The sequence below is a fragment of the Melanotaenia boesemani genome, chromosome 16, assembly GCF_017639745.1.
Source record: "Melanotaenia boesemani isolate fMelBoe1 chromosome 16, fMelBoe1.pri, whole genome shotgun sequence".
NCBI lineage: Eukaryota > Metazoa > Chordata > Actinopteri > Atheriniformes > Melanotaeniidae > Melanotaenia > Melanotaenia boesemani.
The window spans coordinates 15,863,235-15,887,235 of record NC_055697.1 but is presented as its reverse complement, the minus strand read 5'-3'; the positions used below and the strand labels follow the sequence as shown (position 1 = coordinate 15,887,235).

Below are 24,001 nucleotides of genomic sequence, written 5' to 3'. Positions count from 1 at the left end.
AGCAACAAAAAAGAACAAAACAAAACTGAAAGACCATGACACAAACTCTGCAGAAGTAGAGAAATCACATGTTCGGCCTGATGAGGCCACATGAAAGTATCACCCAAGTTATTCTACTTCCTCCAAAGAGAGATACGAGTGTGATCCAGATTAGTCAATGCAACATTTATCAAGATTTTCATTAAGATAAAAGTTAAAGAAACTGGCACAGAAAATAAGTCTGTGGTATTCCATATAAGAACAATTTTCCCAGCAACGTATCAAAAAAAAGCCATTTTATTTGGACCATTGAGGAAAGCCTGATAAACAGTAGTATCAGTTATAATATTACATTGGGCATTACACATTTAGTATCAGAAGTTCTGGCTGCACAGTTATACACAGGCACTTACACTGTAAATGCCGCAGATACCCTGGATACTAAGCCGGAAAGAAGTAAAACTGGTACAAAAACACAAAAGTGTCTTTGTTAGAGACTTAAAGAGATTTATTTTGCTTACTTTAGCCCATTCCAGGAGTTAGTGTGTACTTGTGTGTATGCATATGTGAACTTTGTGACTCTGAATGCTCGTTCCAGTAGGCCTCTGCTGTGTCTGAACAAGCTTACACCTCAGCCTAACCTGCGTCAGTCGATAATGTGGGCTTTCATTCACGCATTTATAAATATGTGAAAGGGTGTCTGTTTGTTCATGTGCTGTTTGATCCCATGTCCACTGTACTCTATCTCCTCTAACAACTCACACAAAGTCATTGGGGCATTAAAGTAAACTGCATACTAAGTGCAGTTTGTTTATATTTTTGCAGTTCTGTAGTAATTGTTTTTTGTATTCTGACGTAAGTTGTAGTGTATTTTGACAATGCCCAACTTGGCAACTTAAACAAAACTGTGTTTGTAGGGTGTTTTTGGTGATTTAATTATTATTATTATTATAAGATTAGATTAGACAGGGAAAACAAACAAACAATAAGGAAGTAGACGAAAGGGGGCAATAGTTATATTAGTCATTAATGTCTTCTGCAGTTCAGGATTGTGTGCAAACTTCTGGTAATTCAGTTTATGTCTTTGAGTTAATTTTATATTAATTCTTTAAAGATAATTTTTAACCAACTCAACAAGTATGACTGGCCGAACAAACGACCCTGAGCTGAACAGTTTCACCTTTGTAACAAGGTAGAAAGCAGAACTTAATAAAAGCTGGTTTGTGTGTGTGTGTGTGTGTGTGCGTGCGTGCGTGCGTGCGTGCGTGCGTGTGTGTGTGTGTGATTAGCAGTTACTGGAGCAACAGGAGCACTGTATCACAAACCTTCTGAGGTAGAGTTGTCTAAGAGGCTTCATATCATGGAACTGATGAATTATGTTATTTTACCATCCAGCTAACAGTCAACTAAAATGCTACTGAAATGCTTCAATAGAAACTGTTAGACGAGCTATAGCATTCGAGTTTTAATAGTGAAGAGGTAAAATATTCAAAGAAATGGGGAACCCAGAGAGGATATGGTGGATTGTAGTGGAATGTGCTTGCAGGATCCTTGGTGTTTCTACAGCAACAGGTAAGATGAATATAAAAAACAAATAATTAAAGATTGAAGTTAATGTCATTTGGATACAATAATGAATGCAAAACAGAATTATTATCCCCTCTGTGAAGCTCTAAGGTCACAGCTATTAAAACCTGTGTTTAGACTTTTCTGAAACAGCATTTGTCCCAGTTCAAAATATTCATATTTTTTTTTTAGCTTTTTTAAGTTTTAATCAACCTTAAAATGTTAAGAGAGCAGGTTTTGATGCAGACCAACTGAATCTGTGACCTCCAAGGGAGCACACCATCACTTGGCTGATATAAAGTGTATAAAAATATGCTTGAACATAAAGCTTTATTTTCCCTCCTCCTCATCTGTTCTCCTCAGGCGCAAAGGGACAGTTTTTACATAGCACATTAAATCATCATGGAAGAAATAGCTCTCTGGTTGCCACCTCCTTGAAAAAATATGGGACTCCCTATTCTTAAATTCAAACAGCTGCAAACGCTGAACAAAGACATGTGCCTCACATCATACCAGCTCTAATTCTCTGCATCCAGCTGGGTTGATGGGCTCAAGTGATCAGGCTGTTATGCATTTCACAACCACAAGAGCTTTGTGTGCATTGTTTTATGTGTGTTTATATATGTTTATGGTATGTGTGCGTGCGCCTCTGTCTGCCTGGCTTTGTGTCCACGTCTACATGTCTGAGTCGGCCTGTTAGTCTCATTGTGTGATCTGTGCAGACATTCATGAAGGGTAGCACATGTATGCTAATATCCAGCTGGGATATATGCAGTGTTAATTCCCCCCACACTCTAACTACCAGAAACCATTAAGCCACAGTCCCATTGTTCCCTCTGGTGCAGATTGTATCTCTGGATTTCTGGTAAACTGGCCAGAGAAATTGCTTCCATGTGCTTAATAGTGATCACCATTTAACGATGCTTTTCTCACAGGGAAAAGACTGGTTCGTAAAACTGAATAAAAATCTTTTCAATCTTCAGCCCACTGCTTTACAGTTCAAGTGCCATTAAAGATGTTCCCTGCTAAATATGTTATTTAGATAATTTTGATGGTTATGAGTCACAGTTTAGTTCTTTTATTGTTTTTTTTAGTGCAGTACAACATACAAGGGATAATCAAGACAATAAAATCCACAATCACAACCACAGTACAACCATGGATAAGTAAAAAGGGCAAGATTAAGCCGCCAATACAAAAATAAATCTATGAAAAGAAATAAAACAATACTAATAATTCAGGACATAATGGAGTGCTTTTTAGTCATTGCAGGCAAATTAAATAGCTCAGTGCAAATTGAGGACATTTATTGCACCATGAATAAAAGAGAAATTTAAACCTATTGCTTCTAACCCTGGGGAACCTATGTTGCCGTCCAGAAGGCAGAAGAAGAAATTCTTCTGATAATGGGTGATCAGAGCTGACTATGATTAACTGCGCCTTCCGCCATGCTTGTGGATTGTAAATATCTGACAGAGAGAGCTGCTGTGAGCCAATTATGTTACTGCCGACTCTGACAGTTCTGTGAGGGCTAAAGCCTTCGCCATCTAATATTTTCTATTTTGTTTTAAGATTTGTTTGGGATCATTGCCCTGTTGACTTAATTTCAATCACTTCAATTCACAGAAAGATGTTTTCTTTATTTTTGTTTGTTTGTTTTGTACATTTTTTCATGAGGAAAAAGTTATTTACATGTTGGAATTGTATGAATGCAAAAATACAGCAAAAGTTATTCTTGAAATAATATGAAAATTATGTATTAAATAATCAAATGAGCAATAAAAGCAAAGCAATGCAAGCTACAACACAGCATGAATACTAGCATTTAGCAAAGTTTGAGATGTGTACCCTCAGTTTTAACTTTTCCCCCGGGTTAATGAGAAAAATCATGAACTAAGTCTGACATCTGCTGGACAGAATCTACTCATCAGCTACACTAAGAATCGGAAAAGAAATGACCATCTTGTCTCTTTTTCAGTGTTGTGTGCTGTAGGAGTGGAGACACTGAACCAGGGAACATTTAACAGCCTCGGTATCTACCTAATGTAAGTGCTTTGGTATTGAGCTACTTCATGACGTGAGGATTTAGACCTAACAAAGCCTGACTCTGACTTACTTACTACTTGCACTATTAACTTGTGGCATTCCTGTGCTACAAAAACTAACCAAAGAACAAATGTGGCCTGTGGGCTTTAAGGAAACATTTACAGCAGCTCCCTTAATAATATACCACATGGCAAATACACTTGCAAGGAAATGGGAAGGAGTCAAAAGGATAAAAGGAGGTGTAGGGCAAAAACCCTCCTTTGCTATTTCTTATTCTCTCTATGTGTCACAGCCTAACTCCCACCAGACGACAGGAAAACAGTTCCCAAAGGAGACCAGAAATGCAACAATGTTTATTCTGTCAGGACACAAAAAAAAGATGCAGACGGATGTTGCACACACACACACACATTGACACACATCCTCATGTAAACAGAAAATAGAAAATGCAGTTTTTATCCATAACTCCAAATCCACATAAACTGACCTAATTGGATTATTAAGCTTAAGTTTAGTTTTATAACTGATTGTATTGCTGAGAGTACATACGTTTCATGTGGCTCACTATCGCTTCTCCCTACAGAGTGTCATCCATTGCTATCATGATGTTTGAGCTGGCCTACTTTCTGGATGCTCTCCTGTCCATGTGTCTGCCGTAAGTACACAACCTTGCTCTACAACATGCACATTAGGATGCTGAATAAAATGTAAATAAAAACAGAATCCCATGATTTGGAAATCTTATCTTTAATGGAAAATACAAAGACAACAGGGAAAGAATCTTGAGCTCAGTGGGAGGGAAAGCATTGAAACCAAAAATGCATGGTTTTTTGGGGGCCAATATTAATTTTTAATATGGTTATCCGAGATGTTTGACACAAACTGCAGAGTGGGCAGTAAAAAATCTAGAAGGTATGTCAAGCTAAAATATACACACAAAAAAGACATCTGGTGGAACATGTTATTTTTGTTTAGGTAAGTTGAATTTTTAAATAGGAAAGATGAGGAATTCATTACCATTCTGTGACAGACTGCTTTGGCAAATTGTCAGGCAAAAAAAATATATACTTCCCAGCAGAAAGTATAGTTTATTATCTGCAGTACATTATGAATGGATTCAGAGAATCCAGAGAAATATCTGTATCTGTTAACGGCAGGCCTTTTGCCATAATGAAAATCATTACATTGACTCTATAAGTATCCTAAAAGCCATTGCAATTGAATCCAGATCTTCCTCACAAGTACAGGATGAACCTCGACTACCTCTCTAGAGGTTTTATCTCAGCCTTTTGTGAAACTAGTGGTAGAAAGAAGTACTTTTTTAAAGTTGGCAGTCTAAATTAATCTTTTTTTTCCCCACATTTTATCTCTACAGCTGTCCTCCAGACTGGCAGCTGTTTGTCTTGTGGGGGAAGATGGCTCATGTTGGAGGTTTCCATAAATTCCTCTATTACTCCGTCATGTCCATAGTCTGTTTCTTGCATCCTGTGCTGGTGTGGCATGCAATCATCCCAGGTAAAGTGACAGCAGCAACTGCACAGTATTAAATGTAATAATGATTATGGATTTATTAGTTATAATTTTCTAGCAGATTCCTTAAATTGCCGTAGTTACATGGAATTATTATTTAATTGTCAGGTTTTACATATCAAGACATAAAAATGTTTCTGGTCCTTACCAGGATTTACAATAAGGTAAATACTTCTTTAGATGAATAACAGCACTTTAGAAATTCATATCACAATCAATTTCACTAAAACTGCACCAAAATAAGGAAGTAATGTGTCTTCTAGGAATTAAGAGTGTAAATGTCAGCTAGGTGCTGCTAAGCAAATGTAATTATTCAGTAGTGTGAACATCTGTGTGATGGTAAGTTTTGGCCCTTTGCTGGTTTGGAGCATTCTAGTGTGTATGAACACAATGTCAAAGAGGAAGGACAGCTCCAAAATAATGGGAGTCTCTCATTCTACAGTAAGATTATTCACAAGTGAAAAACATTTGATAGTTCTCAATCTTTCCAGAAGTCGATGTCCCAACAAGATCACCACAGGTTATTACTGTGCAATGCTCAGAAAAAATGTAAAAAACCTGAAAGTTGCTCAGATTCTACCTGCCTTGGTTATCAAATTAAATGTTAAAAGCTATAGTACAGTTAGAAAAAAGATTGAACATGTATGGCATGTTTGGAAGCACTGCCATAAGAAAGCCTCTTCTTCCAAAACTGAACAGCACAGCTGTTCTTGCATCCAAACAAACCACAAAGCTCCTGGAACAATATCTTTTGGATAGATTAGACCACAGTGGAGATGTATATTTAGTACCATGTTTGGAGAAAATTTAATACAGTATATCATCACAAGCACTGCACACCAGCTCTCATGGGGGTGGTGGAGTGACGATTTGGGCCTGTTTTGCAGCCACAGCACCTTGTCACGTTGTAGTTATTAAGCCAACAATGAACTCAACTGTATGAGAAAATATAGTAGAGTCAAATGTGAGGTTGGACAATCCAGGTGATAACTAAAGCTTGGTTGAAACTGGATCATCCAACAGGGCAATGATTGCAAGCACAGTAATAAATCCACAACAAAATGGCTGAAAAATGCTGTAATGACCCAAATTTGCCGGATCTCAGCTTAATTTAAATGCTGTGACAGAACCGTAAGAGTTGGTAAGAGCCAGTCTTTCTTCCTGTTATGTCCTGATACTTAAACCTTTACAGCTGAAGGAGGATGTGCTTTCTCTTTCACGTGACTCTATTGTGTTGAGAAAAAAAGTCATACAAAACTCGTTTCTGACCTGCAGGGTCAATGCTTCTGGTGACAGCCCTTTTCAACTTCATACTAAGCAAGAAAACAAAGACCAAGTCTCCCAAAAGTCCACAAGAAAGCAACAACAACCAAGACCTGACCTCTGTGTGTGTGACAGAAAGGTCAGACTTGGACAGCACAGTCTCATTCTTCAGTCCAGTGACAGGAAGAAGGGGAGAAGGGCCGACCTTTTCCAACAAAGACCACTGCCTTAGCTTGGGGGAGAGAGGAGAGAGCATCCAAGCCATACTGGAACTGGAGCAGACAGCGGCAGCTGAGGACACCAGCAGGAAGAAGAGGAGGTGGAAAGAGAAGAGACTGATATGGTTCAGAGGAAGGGAGGAGCCTGTGGAGAGGGAAATGGAGGAGATGGATGGGTACTCTGAGCCTGAGCCAGACACCACCTCAGACACTGCACCTATGATTACTGACTGAACGACTCCCTCGCACTCAGATTAACCTCCTTACTGATAACACACAGTGGTAAGCATAATGTATTCTGAATGTGAGCAATGACCTGGTGTTGTACAGCATTCCAGCTGAAGCTGCAACAACCAAAATAAGCATTTCTGAAAGTCTGTCACTGCTGATAATTTCATGTGATCACACTGCTTAAAGATCAGGTTTATCTGGTTTATTTTTTAAATCATTTGTGTCATTTTCACCTAAAAACATGTAATAAAGAAATCTAGTGTATTTTTTACTTCTATTTGTGCTATAAATTCTGTTAAAAATTTAACCATTTGTATCTGTCTGTGCATATGGGTGACTGCTTTTGCAAAGCCAGCATTGATTGAAGAGCAGACATTAATGAAGGGCAATCCAATCCAGTAACCAAAGCATGCATTATTCATAAAGTAGTAAATTGGATCAGCTGTTTCATTCAGAGAAAACATATGTGGATTTTTATTAGAATGCAGTCCTGCAGTGTGTGCAGATGCAAGTGTTAGTCCCATTCAAGTCTTCTCATTGTGTGTTTGACATGTGTGAGTGGTGGCCATGGAGATAGTGCTCTGAGAGGAGTGATCTTGTTATTATGGTGATGAGGGAAATGGAAGCTAGCCTGCTAAACCTCCTGTGCTTCTCCAAATCACGGATTAATAACCTGTCATAACACTGATAAAATTAACTGTGTGTAAATTAGACCCAACCTCTATATATCACCATGAAATTAGTATATTTATGCCACACAGGCCCATGTGATAAGCCATGTTCAACATTTTATTTATTTTATTTTTGTTTTATTGTACAACAAAGGATATGATCGTCTACACACACATTCATCTTTTGCTCATGTCATAAATCAATAGTTTTGTTCTGTCAAAACACTCACACAAGCACTTAGCTGTACTCACTGTACCCCTCAGTCCTTTGTTCACTAACCTGTAGGTATACAACATGCAGCCCTAAGAAACAATCTCACAGTAGCATCAAAGATAAAGAGAGAATCAATAAAAGCAGTGTCATTCATCAGAAAGCTCCTCACTAAAAGCTGGTGTCAGACACATGAAAATACAGCTCGAAGGTAAACAACTGAGGTATTTGTATTTGACACGAATTTCATCCCCAACAGCTACATTGTCTCATAAAACCCCTTTATTTATTTATTTATTTTTTATTATTTTATTTATTTTAATTATTTTTGTTTAGTTTTGCCCTATATCATGTGAGTCCAGTCAGGAGGGATGATATGGTCTGACGTGTTTTATGGTGAGAACAGAGAGTCTTTGTCCAGAGTTTGCTGAAGTTGCACACTGAGCTGTTATTATCTTTACAACAATCTTTAGTCAATTAGCAGCTGAGTGACCCAATAACAAACAGAGAAGAAAGAAAGAAAATATGTCACTATTTCCAATCTACTTCCATAAATGTCTCCACCAGCTTTCTTACATACTTTAGAATGAGCTGTTGTCTGTACAGGAAGTTGGTCAGCTGCTGGAACGTCTTACTTCCACTGTGCATGTGAAATCATAAATCTATTCATACATTGGGAGAGACTTCCTACAGTTTGTGTTTCCACCCTACCATAGTTTCCTAGATGGCAGATCCAGGCTCAAAAACAGGATGGGTGAAATAAATCTTCTCAGGCCACAGGAACTTCTTCCTTTTCTGTTCAGCTGGACAAAAACTGAAAAGGTCTGTAGCAGAAGTTGTAATATGTGCAATTTGTTTTTTCTTTTTTGCTTGTTTGTTTGTTTTTTGTTTTTCTTGATCAGTGCAAATGCAGATAAAACCTGAATCTTTTTATTATTTGAGGCAAAGGGGTTATTTAAACAATAAAAACACACTACAAATGATCACAAGACAAGAAACAAACACATTGAATTGAAAAATAAATGTGGTATGAATTAAAAACGTTAAAAGAGCACAATACCAGATTAAAACAATGGTTTAACATTAATCTGCCCTTTCTGATAAAGTGTCATGTGAGTACTTTTCCATCAAATAAAATTTTCAGAAGTCTACATATAGTATGTGCTACAGTTAACATTTATCTGGAAGGATACTTTATTAAAAGTCTATATAAAGCCTACCTGAGTACATTTGCATTAAATATCAGTTATATTATGCACCTTTCTCATTACCTGTCTGAGTATTTAGTAAAATAATGACCCGCTTCTCAGTAAAAGACTGTTCAAAAGGCACCGTATTCAGAGGGGAGCGGCACCGTAGGTCGTCCCGCCCGTACTGAATGTTGATTGGCTGAAACGTAGAATTCTGTCCTGCTATTGGATAATTGTCTTGTCAGTTTGATCATCAAGCTCTGAATACCGCACTGGCAAGGAGGCATGAACACTGATAACGATAAACGGGACTCATCGCTGGTGGATACGGAAGAAAACGGGGGACGCGCTCTGTAATGGTAAGAGACAAACTGATCAAATCTACTGTAGGAGGTGATTTACAGCAAGTCAAAGAGGAAGACAGTTTCAAACAAGCTGTGAAGAAAAGATCTGACAGATAGTCAGAAGTTGGATTCAGGTTTAGAAAAAAGATAAAAGAAATATGTTTTCTGCGTTTAAGAAACATAAATGTACAAGTGATTCTTTTTTAAATAAAAAAAAGACAACCTCATAGTTAACTTCAGTCAGCTGTACTGTTATAGCATGCGATTTAATACATCTGCAACACAAATAGATGTCACCACGCTAAATGGTTTACAGATGCATGCGTCCGGTAACGTTAGTAATGTAGATTAATGGTGAAACGAGGCGCAGAAATTGGCATTGTGTGCGTCTTTTGATCCGTCTTGGATTTTTCACGCGTGGGCATGGGTTTTCCTGGGTCGCAGCTGCCAGTGTAGGTGTGATAATTGGATATGAATCTCTGGATGATCAAACCAATTAGAACCTGCAATGAAGGTTCTTTGTCCACCGGGGGAGCTTAAACACAGAGGAATAAGAGAAGGGAAGGGAAGTTTCTATCACCTCTTTACAGTAACCCCTTTATTTTCCAGTTTATAATATTTAGGCCCATATTCTGTGCAGACATGTCTGCTGCTGAATAATTCATTATAATGGTGACAGACTGAAACCCTTTAAGTTATGGAAAATTTATATACCCATGATTATGTATTAATATGTAGGAAAAGTAGACTGACCATCCCATTATGCACATATTCTGTCGTTTGCTTTGGTAACAGTGTAAATGGGCAGAGGTCTTTAGGGAGCAAGCTGAGGGATGACAGGTGCTGCTACCTCAGTTAACATGGGAATTATAAATATAAGTTCAATAAGATTTATTCTGGTCAGTCTACTGTATTGACAAAATAAGAAGTGCAGCCATTTAATAGACATTTAAAATAATATTGCCTTTACATTTCAGTCTGATTATGTTAAATTAGTGCCTCATCTTTCAGAGATCACATCCCAGTCAAACAGTACTGAATAGTCTGTTTCCTGGTTTTTGTGGTGGTTTCCACTGCTCATGCAAGCAGTTTTTCTTCTTATTATTATTCTTCTGCTTTTTTTTCTTTAAAACAAACTCCCATTTAAACTGCAAGACTTACAAAAGAATGACTTCCTGTGTCTTTTTTTCCTCAGCTTTGTCCAGTTTGCTTTAAAGAAGGATCAATGGCTTAGAATGAAATAATTGTACTTAAATTAAAATTGAATGTATCAAAGTAAACCTTCCCACAAATAATTCTCATGGAATTTTTTTCAATGTATTAACTTCTCTTTTTTTATCATGTGGCTAGATGTGAACATTGCATCTACATGGATCATTTCAGAATATAACAAATCATAACTAGTCACACACACCAGTACTCTGAAGTATAATATACTTATAATATACATGTAATATAAAATATAGATTTTCTTCAGTTCTGTTTGCTTTGCTTTCAGGTGTTTTCTGTGACAAGACTGCAGTCATTTTAAACATGTCAAAGTTAAAACCCATCATCAGTTAGGAGTTGTGGAGCATGATTTAGACACTAGGTGGCCCTATTGTATCATAAACATCTTGCACGTCAGCGTATTGAAAGCAATTATTCTAATAATTCCATTTAAGTGTTGATGCTGATCATTGGCACCTAAATATTAGCTGAATTTACATTAAAACAACACAGTATCATAATTTTAATGAGTAAACCCACAAAACAATTTATTTGTATGCGCCTTTGCATTCATATTAATTTACAATACAACACTTTCCACTGAAAAACTATTTTACAAAAACAGCACAAGAAGACACAAGTGTATACCCAAAACACAGAAAAATCCTGACTTCAGTTATGCTTTAAATTCTGCAGTTTGATCATTATAAGCAGACTTGCTGCTTGGCTCACCCTGTATGTTTATTTATTGCTGCTGCTCTGCAACAGTGCGTTTATATTGTTAGTTCTAGCATGTGATAGCAAGCCATGAATGGATGCTGTATCTTTGACATATTTTTAACCAGCTAAATACTTTCATGTTGCCTCTTGCATGTCTAACAGTGCAGTGATGAAATGTTGTACCTTTTAGGGGATGACTTTGCAGGCCCTTTTTCTTAACTCTCTCTGTTACTGCAGCCTGGTCTCCATTGCATCCCACAAAAAAAAATAAAATAATAATAATAAAAAGGTATTTCTTCTCTGTGGGCACAGCTTCACCACAGTGGCAGGTCACAGGTGAAAGTGAAGATACTTGGTGGTGATCAACACCAGGACAGTAATATCCAGAGGATGGGTTCCATATTTGGCAAGGGGTCCTCTCTTTTGCTGCCAAAGTTGTTTCACTATTAATTATCAAAGATATTACCTGAGTTAACCCTACACTGTCAACATGCCCAATGTACGATGGGTTGCCAAACAAATTCTACCATCAGTCTTCCAAATACATAACCGTCTGTAAATTGCGAGTCAGTTTAGAGAAATTTATAGTCAAAATAAATCAAAGATAAGAAGGATCTTTATTAACGGTTATACTTCAGAATCATATCAGCTATTATCAAAAATGCTGTACAATACAGTTGCACCATAACAAAGACTTCTCAAACTTCATTATTAAACAGTGCATTGATCAATATACCTACTGTTTCCATATGGCTGCAGTTTTGTCTCTGAACAGCAGTGTAGAAATACTTGCAGAACAACCTCTCATATTTTCAGTGTATTAGTATGGGCACAATTTTTCCCTACTGATGCACAAGATTGAGTTAAGTTAGAGTGTTTTTGGTTTTTATTCTATCCTGATGGCAGTGTAAGACACTATGGATTAAAAAATGGCACATTTGTAATATAATCATTGACCTAGACAGAACTTGGATATCTAAAAAGTTGTTACATAAATGGGTGTCATTACAGTTGTTGCTTTGTGTTTAAGAGGATTTTTAACTTTTTTTAAATTCCACCTGGAGATATAAGAGATCTTTGCACAGCTTTGGCAGATCCACTGTATCAGTATGTTCTCTAGCCCTGTCACACATGAATGCTATTTGACTTTCACTCAGTTGTTTTCAGTGTGTTCCCTGATAAAATATTGGAAAAGTCAATTAAATGATCCATCCTGGCTGAGGACAATGCTGTATTTGTTATGCAATTTGCTTTCACTTTCCATCTTACTAACATGTGCGATCAAGCAGCAGATGGGAATCACATGGTAGTTTTGTCATAACAGTTTCAATTGATTTTTCAGAACCAGGTTGGTACAAGCATTGGCAGGTCTGAAGTGCAAAGGTATAATGTGTGTGGGTGTGTCTCAGTACGCGCTCTTTTGTGGCTCCATTTCGATCTATGTTTTACAATAAATATGAACTGATTACAAAGCCTACTTATCAGTCACATAAAAACACCTATTTTCAGATACCTTGACCAAGCTGGATAATGCTGGATCTGTTGTGCATTGCAGGAATCAGTTCATAAAACATTAAATAAATAATAATATAAATATGTGTTATAACATTGTTTTCTGTTTTTATGCTATTTTTTTGTGCAGCTTGTTTTAAACTTTTATTCAGTGTGATGGTCTTTCATCCTTACATACTTTCTTTTCTTAATTTATTATACTGTACATACATGTCTTAAATATGATTTGTATGTCATTATTTGCTATATTGCTGTTTTTTACCTGAATGTTGATTGGTTTTGATCTGCTATCATTTCTGCACCAGACAAAGTTTTTCATTTTGTTATACAGTATCTCACAGAAGTGAGTACACCCCTCACATTTTTGCAGATATTTTAGAATATCTTTTCATGGGACAACACTCTAGAAATTAAACTTTGACATACAGAATATCAAACTATAGTAACTAATCTTTGATATTCTGTGTGTCAAGTTTAATTTCTATAGTGTTGTCCCATGAAAAGATATACTAAAATATTTGCAAAAATGTGATGGGTGTACTCACGTCTGTGAGATACTGTATGTATATATATATATATATATATATATATATATATATATATATATATATATATATATATATATATATATATATATATAATGACAAATAAATCTGATTCTGATTCTAAATCTAATGAGAAAGTGTGTCCACACTTTTGTCTGGTACTGCATATTAAAAAAAACACACATTGCTGTACAATGAATTGTGAGCTGTGCAGTATTAGTCTTCTATTTTCTAAAACATCAACAAGAGATCCCCTCTGTTGATTGTGAGAGTGCCATTATGACAACAACACAGTTTGCTACAAATATAGCCTTGAGATACAGTATTTATGCTGATATTTTAAGAGGAATGTGTTTGCTTCTAGCCTACTGCTGACTCAAATCCTGTCGCTTATTAACTAAAGTTGAGGCTGAGGTCTAAGTGACCTTTCATATCCTGGCAATGAGGGATTCATCCTCCCTCTTCCTCTAGCTATGAAAGAATATCAAAGGCTTGAACCTAAAATTACACAACCACTGAATTGTTCTATTATATTTATTAAAAAAAACATGTCTGAAATATTCCCATATTCATATAAAAATAAATAACTAACACAAGTCTTTAGTCAGTCAGATTTTCCAGTTGCTTATACAGAACCACATATATTGACCATTTAACAATGCTTTAAAGCGAAACCTGTCACCATTTATGGTAAGCCTCCAGGGCTTCAATTTTCAACATTACATCAGTCATTTGCAGGGGTTGAAACAAAGCGCCCTGCTGCTGGCCTACGAAGAGATATACAGCTCAGACCGAAACTCAAGCGAGCATGATGTCTGATCTTTGTGACATTTATAAAAAGTGGTAGTACGCTGCTTTTAACAGCCACCAGTGGACTGAATTTACAACAGCCTCTACACACGTCTTTCCATGTAGTAGCTTAATGCCATTAGTCAGTCTGCCTAATTTATTGTGGGACTGAGGATGATGCATTCTTGATTTGACCACGTCTCCTCTGTCTTTGCCGCTGACGCTGACCACCTCTCATTCTTCTCCGCTTCAGACACAGCTTCACATCACGATCCAACTTATGAGCTCTAGAAAGAAAGCACAATACTCAGCTCAGATAGCAGTTCATGCTTCTTTGCTGCTAGCGATAATGTCTGCATATAAGGTATGCGGTTATCTATTTTCTGATGAATAAATGTTTGGCCATAAAGTGGTGCTGCTCCAAATTAATCCTCAATGGAGGAATCACATTTCAATTTTAAGCTGCAGGACAAAACAAGTTAATTTATGTTTAATGCTACTTGACACTCCTTACTGTCTCATAGAAAAGGCTGCAAAAAAAATGCACATAATGGGTGCTCTGTTATTACAAGAACCAGTTTGGCAACAAATATGAAGCTGTTAGTTGTGGGGACGTGGGTCTATAGGACTACTGGGCAGGTGGATCCTCCACTGTTACCTTTGCCACTTAAACTAGCTATTGTATATTAATGTTGTCCTGCAGTTTCATTTAATATGAAGCTTGCATGGTTCTCTAATTGAGTTTCCAAAGTTATCATTCTGTTCATCTTAAAAAACTCTTACACGTATGAAGTTTTCAGGACACAACTACTGTGGATGTTAGCAATAAATCGATCTACTAGTTTACGGGTTAAGGATCTCACCTATTCCAGCAGCGAATCAGCTGTTTGGCCATCAGCGCCTCTGGATCCAAACACACGCCTGCATCATTTTTTAGTGTCACTCTGAAAAGCACATGGAAAAACAGATATTTAGTCCCAGATGTGTGTGTGCTTGTATATATGTGGAGGGGTGCAGGAGTGTCTGCAGCATCTGCTACTCACATGACTGTGACATTGCTACAGGTGGCACTTTTTGGTAAAACAAGGAGCTCTTTCAGTTCCCCCCTGACACCTTTTTGCACTTTTGGACACAAACATCTTCCTGGAACAAACGCACTGTGTGACTCCCTCACTGCACAAGCAAAGTAACAGGATTACTGGTTAGTTCAATACAGCGCAACACAAGCAGAGATTCATTACTGCGTGTTCACATGCTCAGAGATTTTTGTTCAAAATGTAAACATTAATGCTTGCTTTAGCTAAAGCAAAAAAAAATCTGTCTTTAGATCCTTACCTAACGAGACACAGACGAGGGTCAGGAAGGCAACTAGCTGGGAGTTAAGCTTCATGCTGGAGACAAGCTGAGCGTTTGAGCTTTTCAACCACATGTTGCTGCTTTATACTGATGCTCCTCCCCCCACCATTCAGAGCTGGGCTTTCCAAGCCAGGAAATTCCCCTAATGCACCTTCTTTCACTCTTAAAATATCAGGACACTAAAATCAGGATGTTTGGATCAGGGAAAGAATTCCTCTGGATTTTTCAGATGACACTTTCAGATGATCTTGAAGGACTCACTGATTAATGTGTTTCTCTTGTTTTCTACTGTGCACAAAAGTCTGCAAAGATAAACTCTTATGGATTTTTTTCTTGTAAAATTGCTACAGTGATGACTTAGTTTCTTTTCATAATGATTTATAAGCTTGTCACAGTAACAGGAGTTTTCATTTATAGAGAAAAATATGCCAACCTCAAGGCTTTGTTGAGCTTTCCCACAACATGGCACTTCTATCTCTTTGCTGGCTCTGTGTCAAAAAACCCATGTGATTTCTCCTAATTCTCTGTCCCTGCCCAGAACTCCAGATCAGTTACTTCCATAGCTTTTCCAAAGCAAGGAAGCCCTTTTGGTCCTTTCTGCTTGAATAAACAATAATGCATGAAATAATTTGTACATTTTAGTGCGTGTTTTACAGTATATGTATGAAATATTTTGAGATGTAATTAGCAAAACTGTTAAAGATCTTTTCCAGTGCACATGGTCTTGCAGACATAATTAAGGTTAATATCCCAGGAAATCATTATCTGTATAGTCTGAGCATAATTTAAGATTATTTTCAAAGATCATAAAAACTTTATTTGTCTCATTTTCTGTAACAGCTGGGTTTTAGTCAAAATGGGTGAGCATCAGATCTTCGTGAAGCTAAATGAAGAGAAGCACATACCAAAGTAAGTTCAGTCACTGCATATCAAGTGTGAACAATGATGTGAATTTAAGGTGGTGCTTTTATGTTTTATGTTTTATTAATATGTGCTTTGTTTCTGAACTTTAAGCGGCAATCCATCCTTTGTGTCTATAATCAGGTCTGACATCCTGGCACTACTGAGGACCTTCAACTGTTACCACGAAGGGAAAAACTTCCAGCTCAGGACTCGCGAGGTAAGAGAATCCTATAGACTGGGCTACTTGAAATGAAAAGCTGAACAGTAGACAGAATTGTTGCAAACTTCCAACAGGCTGTATTTATATTACACAAATTTTCATACCAGACTGCAGCACCTTAATTTTAGGCAGATGAAAACAGAAAAGTTAGCATCAGATTTGCTTCCTTGGTGGAGGCAACTCTGAATCCAGACCTGCAAATTCTGTTTTGTTTTTCAACATGGTAAGACGCTGGTCAACCACAAAAAGCCCCCATTTCCCTCAAAATGAAGACGGAAGAAGGGGGACAGTCTCACATTTCTCTGCTTAGCAAAACATTGTTCCATAGTGAACTTTTTGCTGTTGTGTCTGCAAAGTGTGGTTATTTGTTTGATAATCATTCTATGGGTTTTATGGTCAGGACTTGGGAGTTCCCCTTTGTGTTCACCAGCCCGTTTTTGAGAAAGAGAGCAGTTGAATGTATGTTTGTCTGTGTATGACTGTTTGAGGGCTGGGCACAATGGTCAAGATGTGGCCCTCATTTTTGTCCCCCAAGTCAGACCCTCTACATTACCACTTGGTACACTGTGACGTTGTGGGAAAATCCCCCACAAGCACATAGAATGGATGGAAGAAAAGCAATTTTGACACAGTAATGGTTTAACATCAATCACAACAGAAGCAGCAACTTTTACTTCTTTAAATATGTTTAATTTATTATTAATTTACAACAGTTTAAACAGAGGTATGATTGTAAGGCAAGGCAGTTTATTTGTATAGCACATTTCATGTGCAGGGCAATTCAAAGTGCTTTACATAAAACAAAGGCATTACAGATATTTAGAAATGGTAAAAGGCATCAACACATAATCACAATAAAATAATAAATTACATTAAAATGATTAAAAGCAAGACAAGTTTACAAAAAAAATTGTACTGAAATGGACTCACAGGTTGACCTAATATGGGATCCTTTGAGACACGGTATCCTGTGTTGAGTCATCATGAGGTATAAGAAGCTGCCTGAAGCTTTGTGGGATATTACCGGTGTGTCATTATTCAACTATGCTGAAGGGGGGGAGGAAAGGGAAAACTCTGTGTAATTTAATCAAAAACATCTTACGTGTGTGTGATAACTGTCAAATAAGACTGCTGCATACTTTTTTTGTTTTTATCTAAACTGTTAAACGTATCCATAAGGAACTTAATTTATGTTGTTGACCATTCATAACATGGCTGATTAGGTAAAAAAAAAAACACACAGTACAGACAACAACACATATAACTTATATACAAAATAATAAATTATAATAGAATAAATGTGATCAAATGTGTTTGAAAGACACTGAAAATAAACGTTTAATCAGACTGTTGCTCATTCAGACATGTATGTGTGTGACAAATAAATACAAAGCTTGATGCCGTCAGCATGGTCCTGAATGTGTCTGCCTTGTATCTACAGCATGATGTCAATTGGTTATATTGGCTGTGTAGTGTGTGTGTGAGGCGGTTTATTTTGATTTTGTTAGGGTTAAAGTGGATGGTTGTTGGTTTTATTGTGTCATTCTAATAGAATCAAGTGGTCGTCCTGGGACTGATGGAATTCCTTCGGAAAAAAGACAGGAATTATGCTGAAAAGAGAAATAGGAGTTGAGGTAACTTGTCAGAACAGAATAGCGACTCATTACTTATGAATGGTTAGTCATAACATAGTATGATCTTCAGTATAAATTCTTTCTGTGTACACTGTTTCAGTAGTTTTGCTACATTGATGATTAAATATTCAAAATTTTATTATATGGTAAAGGTGAATTAGAATGTATTTTGCCAGGTAATGCAATCTCATGAAAAACTTTAAAATACTTCCATTGATCCTTGGAAAAATACTCAGTAGTTTTAAAGTAAACGCTCAAGACTGTCCAGTGCATATGTCTTGTTTTTGTTGTTCTGTCCTACGATACAGTTGCCGTCATCTGAGGACATTTCCACATGGTCGTGTATGCCATGTGATTAAACTGACGGCCGACACTCTGTAACTACTACAGTATATCCCATAATTGGAGACAGGTTAGGGTGGTAAATGCTATAAGCATCAACATTTAAGCAAGAGACTGAAGAAACTAGGTTAAGCTCTTCATAAGCTTATACTCAATCTGTTCAATTTTCTACTTCCAACATTAGCCTACTTAATTTTTTAGTTTTGTACTCATTGGTTGTGGTTCCTGTCACATGATGTAGTGCTATACAGCACAAAAAAATATATTCTTGTCATCTTATAATTTTGAAGCCCAGATTGTGAAACTACTACATATTGTACAAAGATTTAAATGTAACACTTCATGTTTAGACTGAGCTGAGTCAAGAGTCCTTCTCCCTTGCTGGTCAGTTTGGTGAGGCCCACCATAAAATTGTCGAAATCAGGTAGCATGCCAGGCTTTCTGCAGATGTCCGGCTGATGTGACATGTCGTGCACATACACAGAAAACTTCTTTTTCAAGATCTCTGCTAATCTACCGAGCATGTACAGACTACAGTTTTGCAAGGGAATACAAAACCAGTAGGGTTTCTGTACTGCCAGCAGTTCTCTGTATGCATATCCATAACCAAAAATATTCAGTATACAGGCCTTTAGAATATATAACTCTGTAATAAATTGTATTAAATCATCTTCGTTTTGAAGCTATTGGATGTCAGTTTCTATATGTACAATGGCAGCATTTCTTGCTCATTGTAGCGTTACTGAAATTCATTTGCAGACACCATCTATGTTTTGCAGCTGTGGAGGTTATATCCACACAATCTGATCATTTAGGTGATATGAAGATATCAACATTCCATTGTAAATACAAGAAAAAAATGGAACAAGTTTGTTCTCGTTTCAGTGTTTTGAATGAAGTTTTCGTTGTTCATAAATTTCATTCACAGTGACAAGACATGCAGAAGTTGCCACCCCCTCCCTTTTTTTTACTTTTGTCTTCATGAATATCTTTCTAAATTAGATTCTGCCAGTAGCAGCATTAGCGTGACCTATATCTGCTGTCTGTTATAATACAAAAAGTAACAAAAGCAATGTATATAATTCTCATCCTTTGCCTTGTTTGTGGGCTTTAAGTTCTGTGACTCAGTCCTGCTACAGCTTTTGAGGTGATGAAAGGGCAGACTGAGTAATTATTTAAAAATGGTTTTGTTTGCTTAAGAACAGAAACAAACGTAATTAGACTTACAAACCGAGGCAGTGATATATTCTGAGCTTGACAAGCAATCTCAACTCAAACACCAGCTGAATCTCATTTATGGAGAACTGACTCATTAGATATTTTGTGGATATGAGGATCAAAACATTACACAGCAGTGGCATTCATGGGTTTCATGGGTTGGAAGCTCGCCCAAAGTGTGGAAACTAATGGAAAATTCTAAAAATGTTTACCATGTGAACTAGACTTGCGCCATGAACCGTTTTTCCCAGAGTTTGACCAAACATGTTTAATGCAAACAGGTTCTGTGTGAAAAAGAAGAGGCGGCTTGACAGTGTGTTGTTTGGAAGATTAGGTCATAATCACGCGCTGCAGGTGTAGTCGAGTGATATACATTGCTCATGCTGAAAGAGGACCTGTCAGCTGGTTCAGTTTTGCAGTTCAGTGTCAGTCAGAGTTAACTAACCTGGCCTCTTGAGGAATAAACAAGCCCAAGCATGTATGACTGTTCAGAGAATAAGAGTTTTATCTGTATTGTTACTGATTGCTGGATGCTCTATATTTAATTCACCTCTCAGGCTGAAGAGTCAGGGATCAGTAAACTTTCACTTTCTTGGTCAGGATCGCATTAGCTTAGTTGATTTGTTTACAGGTGATGTAAAGTCAGTATTTTTCTGATAATTCTTCATTAATTTGTATAGAAAAGAACATTGAAATAAATTCTTAGCAAGTTTCCTGTTCCCCTTTTAGAATATTTTAACAATTTTTGGTAAATTTCAGAATACAAAAGATCCCAATACTATGTGAACCTTGGGGAAAATGACACAGTATCAGAACTTGGCAAACAGTTTCCAATTATTGTGCTCCATACAAGTGGGACAATGGGAAGAACCTTTTAAAACTCCCTTTTGACTGACATGGAGCAATGGGACTTCTCAGTGTTTTCCTTCGTTTTATAATTACCCTAATTTATTTAGTAAAATTTTTAATATCCTTAAAAAAGATCATTTGCTCTCATTTATTCTCATGATTAAATTAAAATTAGGTGGAGATTATTGTTACACCCAACCTTTGGGGTTCTGAAATTTTTTAGTAAGACATTGTGCAATAGTCAAAAGAGGTCAGCCCAATTTAGTTCAAATACTGGAGTGGCAGATTGTGTTTGCTGTGACTTGTCTTGTGTATTAATCCAAATATCCAACAGAAAAAAAAACACTTAGCGCACTCTAGTGGCTCTTCCTTTCATTTATCTATTTATTTATTTGTACTTTGCAATTCAGAAAACCACCACTAGATGGCAGTAGTGGACTGAGACTCGCTGCAAAATTCCCTGTTGTGAGAGACTGCAGTAGTGAGACCGTTCAGCTCTAATGTAAGAAGAAATACAGTAAAATTACACATCTGAATATACTGTAAAGGTAAACAAAACAATATTAATTTTCATAAAGTGATATGAAAAGAACACTCCTTGTATGATAGAAATTGCTCGTTTTATTCTCTATCATCCAATTAAATTATGGCCACTGATGCTTTGTTGTTATTGTAAAAGTAGCAATGTAATAATAATAAAATACTTAATCATGATTCACAATTCTACATTCTACATCCTTTAAATGAAAGCACAGAAATATCAGCATCTAAATACAACTTACGTGCAACAGGCAAATATACTCATTGTGCAGAATGCCTAATTAATATGATTTTAATCTAATTTTAATTTTAATCTACTGTGTCTGTGTTTACATGAGTTATTCCATATATTCAGCATTTTTGAATGATTATAATATAGACTAAAAATTAAAACAAAACTTAGAAATTATGGTTTTACATTTGGAGTTGAAGTACAAACTGGCAAGTAATTAAATTCTGCTCTAAAATCTTAAGGTACCTCACAATTTTAAATGACCTGACCTTAAGAGAGTTTGGTATTTACTGGCTTTGAGATATAATATGAATGAATAATAATGTGAATTTGAATCCTCAAGTGACATTTTGGCCATGGTTTTTTTAACCATGACTGCAATTAACAATTATTAATTTCTAAACTTTATTTTTTACTTAATCAGTTACTTAATAAAACAGTCAAAATATTTGTAGCCTGGGTAGAAGAACACACCCTCAGATTTCAGTTTTGTTTTGTCTGACCAGCAGCTCATGACTGAAAGAAATTATTGTAGCAGTAGAAAACAAGACCCACAGGTTATGTGTGTAATCATCTTTGGCTTTTTACTGTAGAAAAAAAAACGACATTTTTTCTGTTATTTCAACAATTTATTAGAAAAATGTGTCATCTAAACAAAAATATTAATGTATGTAAACATGTAGTCTTTAGTGCATAGAAATAAATATTGTAGATCTAATCTCATGAGCCATATGGTAATGGCAGTCTTTGTTCAGCAATGCACACAATGTTTTTCCTCCAGAGATTTCTCCCGTCTTGTTTGCTAGCTCCTCCAAAGTATCCGCAGGGCTTCCCACAACAACAGCATATCTTTTCAGGTCCTTATCTGACCAAACAGCCAGTCAACGGGGTCTTTGCCCCTGCAGTCTCTTTCTCTGCTCATTTTCAGAGAAAAATCTTCTGTGCTGTTTGCATTCAAACTGGAGGGTCTGGAAGTCCTTAGTGTGCGAGGAGACACACGAGCAACTGAGGCTGAGAGCTTCATCTGAGACTTTGAGAATTGCCGAATCCTGGGAGACCTCTGGATTCTGACGGGACCGTAGCTCAAAGCCTCAACAGGGCGCGCAAGGGCCTGTATGCTGGTCATGTAGTCCTCTAGAGACTGGGACCCCTGGGTTGGCTGTATGGCTGAGGGATGGACAGGCAAGTCCTCAAGCAACTCAGTGATGGTGGGTAAGAGAGGCAGAGACAGCAGCAACCTCTTGCGTTTCATGCTACAGAAGACAAAATAAAGATAGGTGAATTTTCTTGGTTTAGTAAAAATAATCTCAAGTTATTCTAACTTCTCATTTTTAAAACAATAACTGCTGTTAAATATTTGCCACCTTTTCCACCATGTCCTTTTTTGTTTCAATCAGTAGAAATCACAAATTAAAAACAGTTTAAATCAGTATCAAAACATTTAACTGTTTAATAATGTGTGATGTGGCTTCATTTAATTTAAAAATCACTTTTTTAGGATAAACTAAATTCTCTGCAATAAAAATCTTACTAAAGAGAAGACAAAAGAATCATTCTTACCTTTGGTACATGGATTGTAGGTTTGAAACGCCGGGACAAACAGAGTGATGTCTAATTTGTGCAGCAGAGTATGAGGCGACTGGAGTGTGTTCCCAGGCTTTATAGAGACAGGCTGCAGCAGAGTGATTAACTGTTCCTTCCAAAAATAGCTCCACTGACCTTACTTGCAACTTTGTGAATCAGTGTGAGTGTGTGCATGTGAGGGTGTGTTCATGCCTGCTCAGGAAACCCAGGAGTGGCGTGTTAGGAGGGTCGAGTGGTGCAGCTGCGCTGTATGTTTACATTCCAGAAACAATGAAGCCCTGTAAGAACAACTACAAATCATTGTGTTCCTTTTCTTCAGTTAAGAAAGATTAAAACAAATGTTTTTACAAAGTTGGGCATTTCTCATTTACAATCACCTAAATGATTCAGTTGTAATAAAAATATGACAGGCCAGTTAGAGGTGTAAAGTGAAAAATTGTGTCACTCACAAGTTTTCCATGTGAATTAAATCACTGTGTGAAAAAATGAAAGGCATACATTTACAAGGCTGGTCAAAAAGAAAGATTAGTTACATTCGCAGCTATTTGTGTGTGAACATGATTACATCTTATGGCTTAATGAGGAAACTGATATCCTCATGTGCTCTCAAAGTTCACATGTTTCAAGATATCAAAAGGTACTTGGTTATTCTCAATATATTTCGGCATATCTCCCAGTTTATGCTGTTCCACACAATCATCTATGTTGTGAAGTTAAAGGTTTTTGCAACTGCCATATTTATTATTAAATATTTTTAAGGTTAAAGATGAAAACACTTAGAAATCTGCCCTTCTTTTTTATTTCATGATGCTTCAAGTTTAAGTTTCATTATGATACTTATTACAAAGTAAAAAAAAAATGCTACAGGCTAAAATCAAACTTTAATTTAGCAAGAAATCACCTGATAAGACTGATTTAGATTTAGAAATTTTCTCTTATTTGTTTGATCTTGGTGTTATAACCTCTGTGAAGAACTGATTAAGACTTTTCCATCAGGGTAATCTGTGTTTAAAAGCCTGTAATGTATTTTGGGTTATTGAATTAGTTATGATGATGACATAACAACCTGTTTGAGATGAGAGAAACAGACAATCTGCTC

At 36.7% G+C, this 24,001-nt stretch overlaps 3 protein-coding genes across 4 annotated transcripts in view; 2 read left to right on the top strand and 1 right to left on the bottom strand.

The window, feature by feature from the left end:
• The first annotated feature begins 1,312 nt into the window (after nucleotides 1–1,312).
• On the top strand, nucleotides 1,313–8,897 carry tmem72 (transmembrane protein 72). The gene is made up of 5 exons (XM_042010580.1): nucleotides 1,313–1,551; nucleotides 3,524–3,590; nucleotides 4,175–4,246; nucleotides 4,967–5,106; nucleotides 6,397–8,897. Exons 1-5 carry the CDS (start codon nucleotides 1,476–1,478, stop codon nucleotides 6,834–6,836), a joined length of 795 nt encoding a protein of 264 aa, XP_041866514.1. The 5' UTR covers nucleotides 1,313–1,475; the 3' UTR covers nucleotides 6,837–8,897.
• A 257-nt stretch (nucleotides 8,898–9,154) lies between these two features.
• rassf4a (Ras association domain family member 4a) overlaps nucleotides 9,155–24,001 on the top strand; it is a 21,393-nt gene continuing 6,546 nt past the window's right edge. The window contains exons 1-3 of one of the 2 annotated variants that reach the window (XR_006013085.1): nucleotides 9,155–9,264; nucleotides 16,221–16,289; nucleotides 16,425–16,500. Coding sequence is in view for 1 of the 2 variants with exons in the window: in XM_042009643.1 (XP_041865577.1) it covers nucleotides 16,237–16,289; nucleotides 16,425–16,500 (129 nt within the window). In the remaining variant the exon portion in view is untranslated. The remainder of the gene's footprint in view (nucleotides 9,265–16,220; nucleotides 16,290–16,424; nucleotides 16,501–24,001) is intronic. The other variant, XM_042009643.1, reaches the window with a different exon arrangement.
• Nucleotides 13,756–15,468, bottom strand: LOC121655176 (C-X-C motif chemokine 9-like). The gene is made up of 4 exons (XM_042009644.1): nucleotides 15,360–15,468; nucleotides 15,068–15,197; nucleotides 14,888–14,968; nucleotides 13,756–14,311 (listed from the first exon to the last, which is right to left on the bottom strand). Exons 1-4 carry the CDS (start codon nucleotides 15,451–15,453, stop codon nucleotides 14,182–14,184), a joined length of 435 nt encoding a protein of 144 aa, XP_041865578.1. The 5' UTR covers nucleotides 15,454–15,468; the 3' UTR covers nucleotides 13,756–14,181.

Coding starts and splice junctions, on each gene's coding strand:
- tmem72 (XM_042010580.1), top strand. CDS start 1,476: ATGGGGAACCCAGAGAGGATATGGTGGATTGTAGTGGAATGTGCTTGC. Junction 1,552..3,523: donor TGGTGTTTCTACAGCAACAG/GTAAGATGAATA, acceptor TCTCTTTTTCAG/TGTTGTGTGCTGTAGGAGTG. Junction 4,247..4,966: donor CTCCTGTCCATGTGTCTGCC/GTAAGTACACAA, acceptor TTATCTCTACAG/CTGTCCTCCAGACTGGCAGC.
- LOC121655176 (XM_042009644.1), bottom strand. CDS start 15,453: ATGTGGTTGAAAAGCTCAAACGCTCAGCTTGTCTCCAGCATGAAGCTT. Junction 14,969..15,067: donor TGTAGCAATGTCACAGTCAT/GTGAGTAGCAGA, acceptor TGTGCTTTTCAG/AGTGACACTAAAAAATGATG. Junction 14,312..14,887: donor CTGATTCGCTGCTGGAATAG/GTGAGATCCTTA, acceptor CTTTCTTTCTAG/AGCTCATAAGTTGGATCGTG.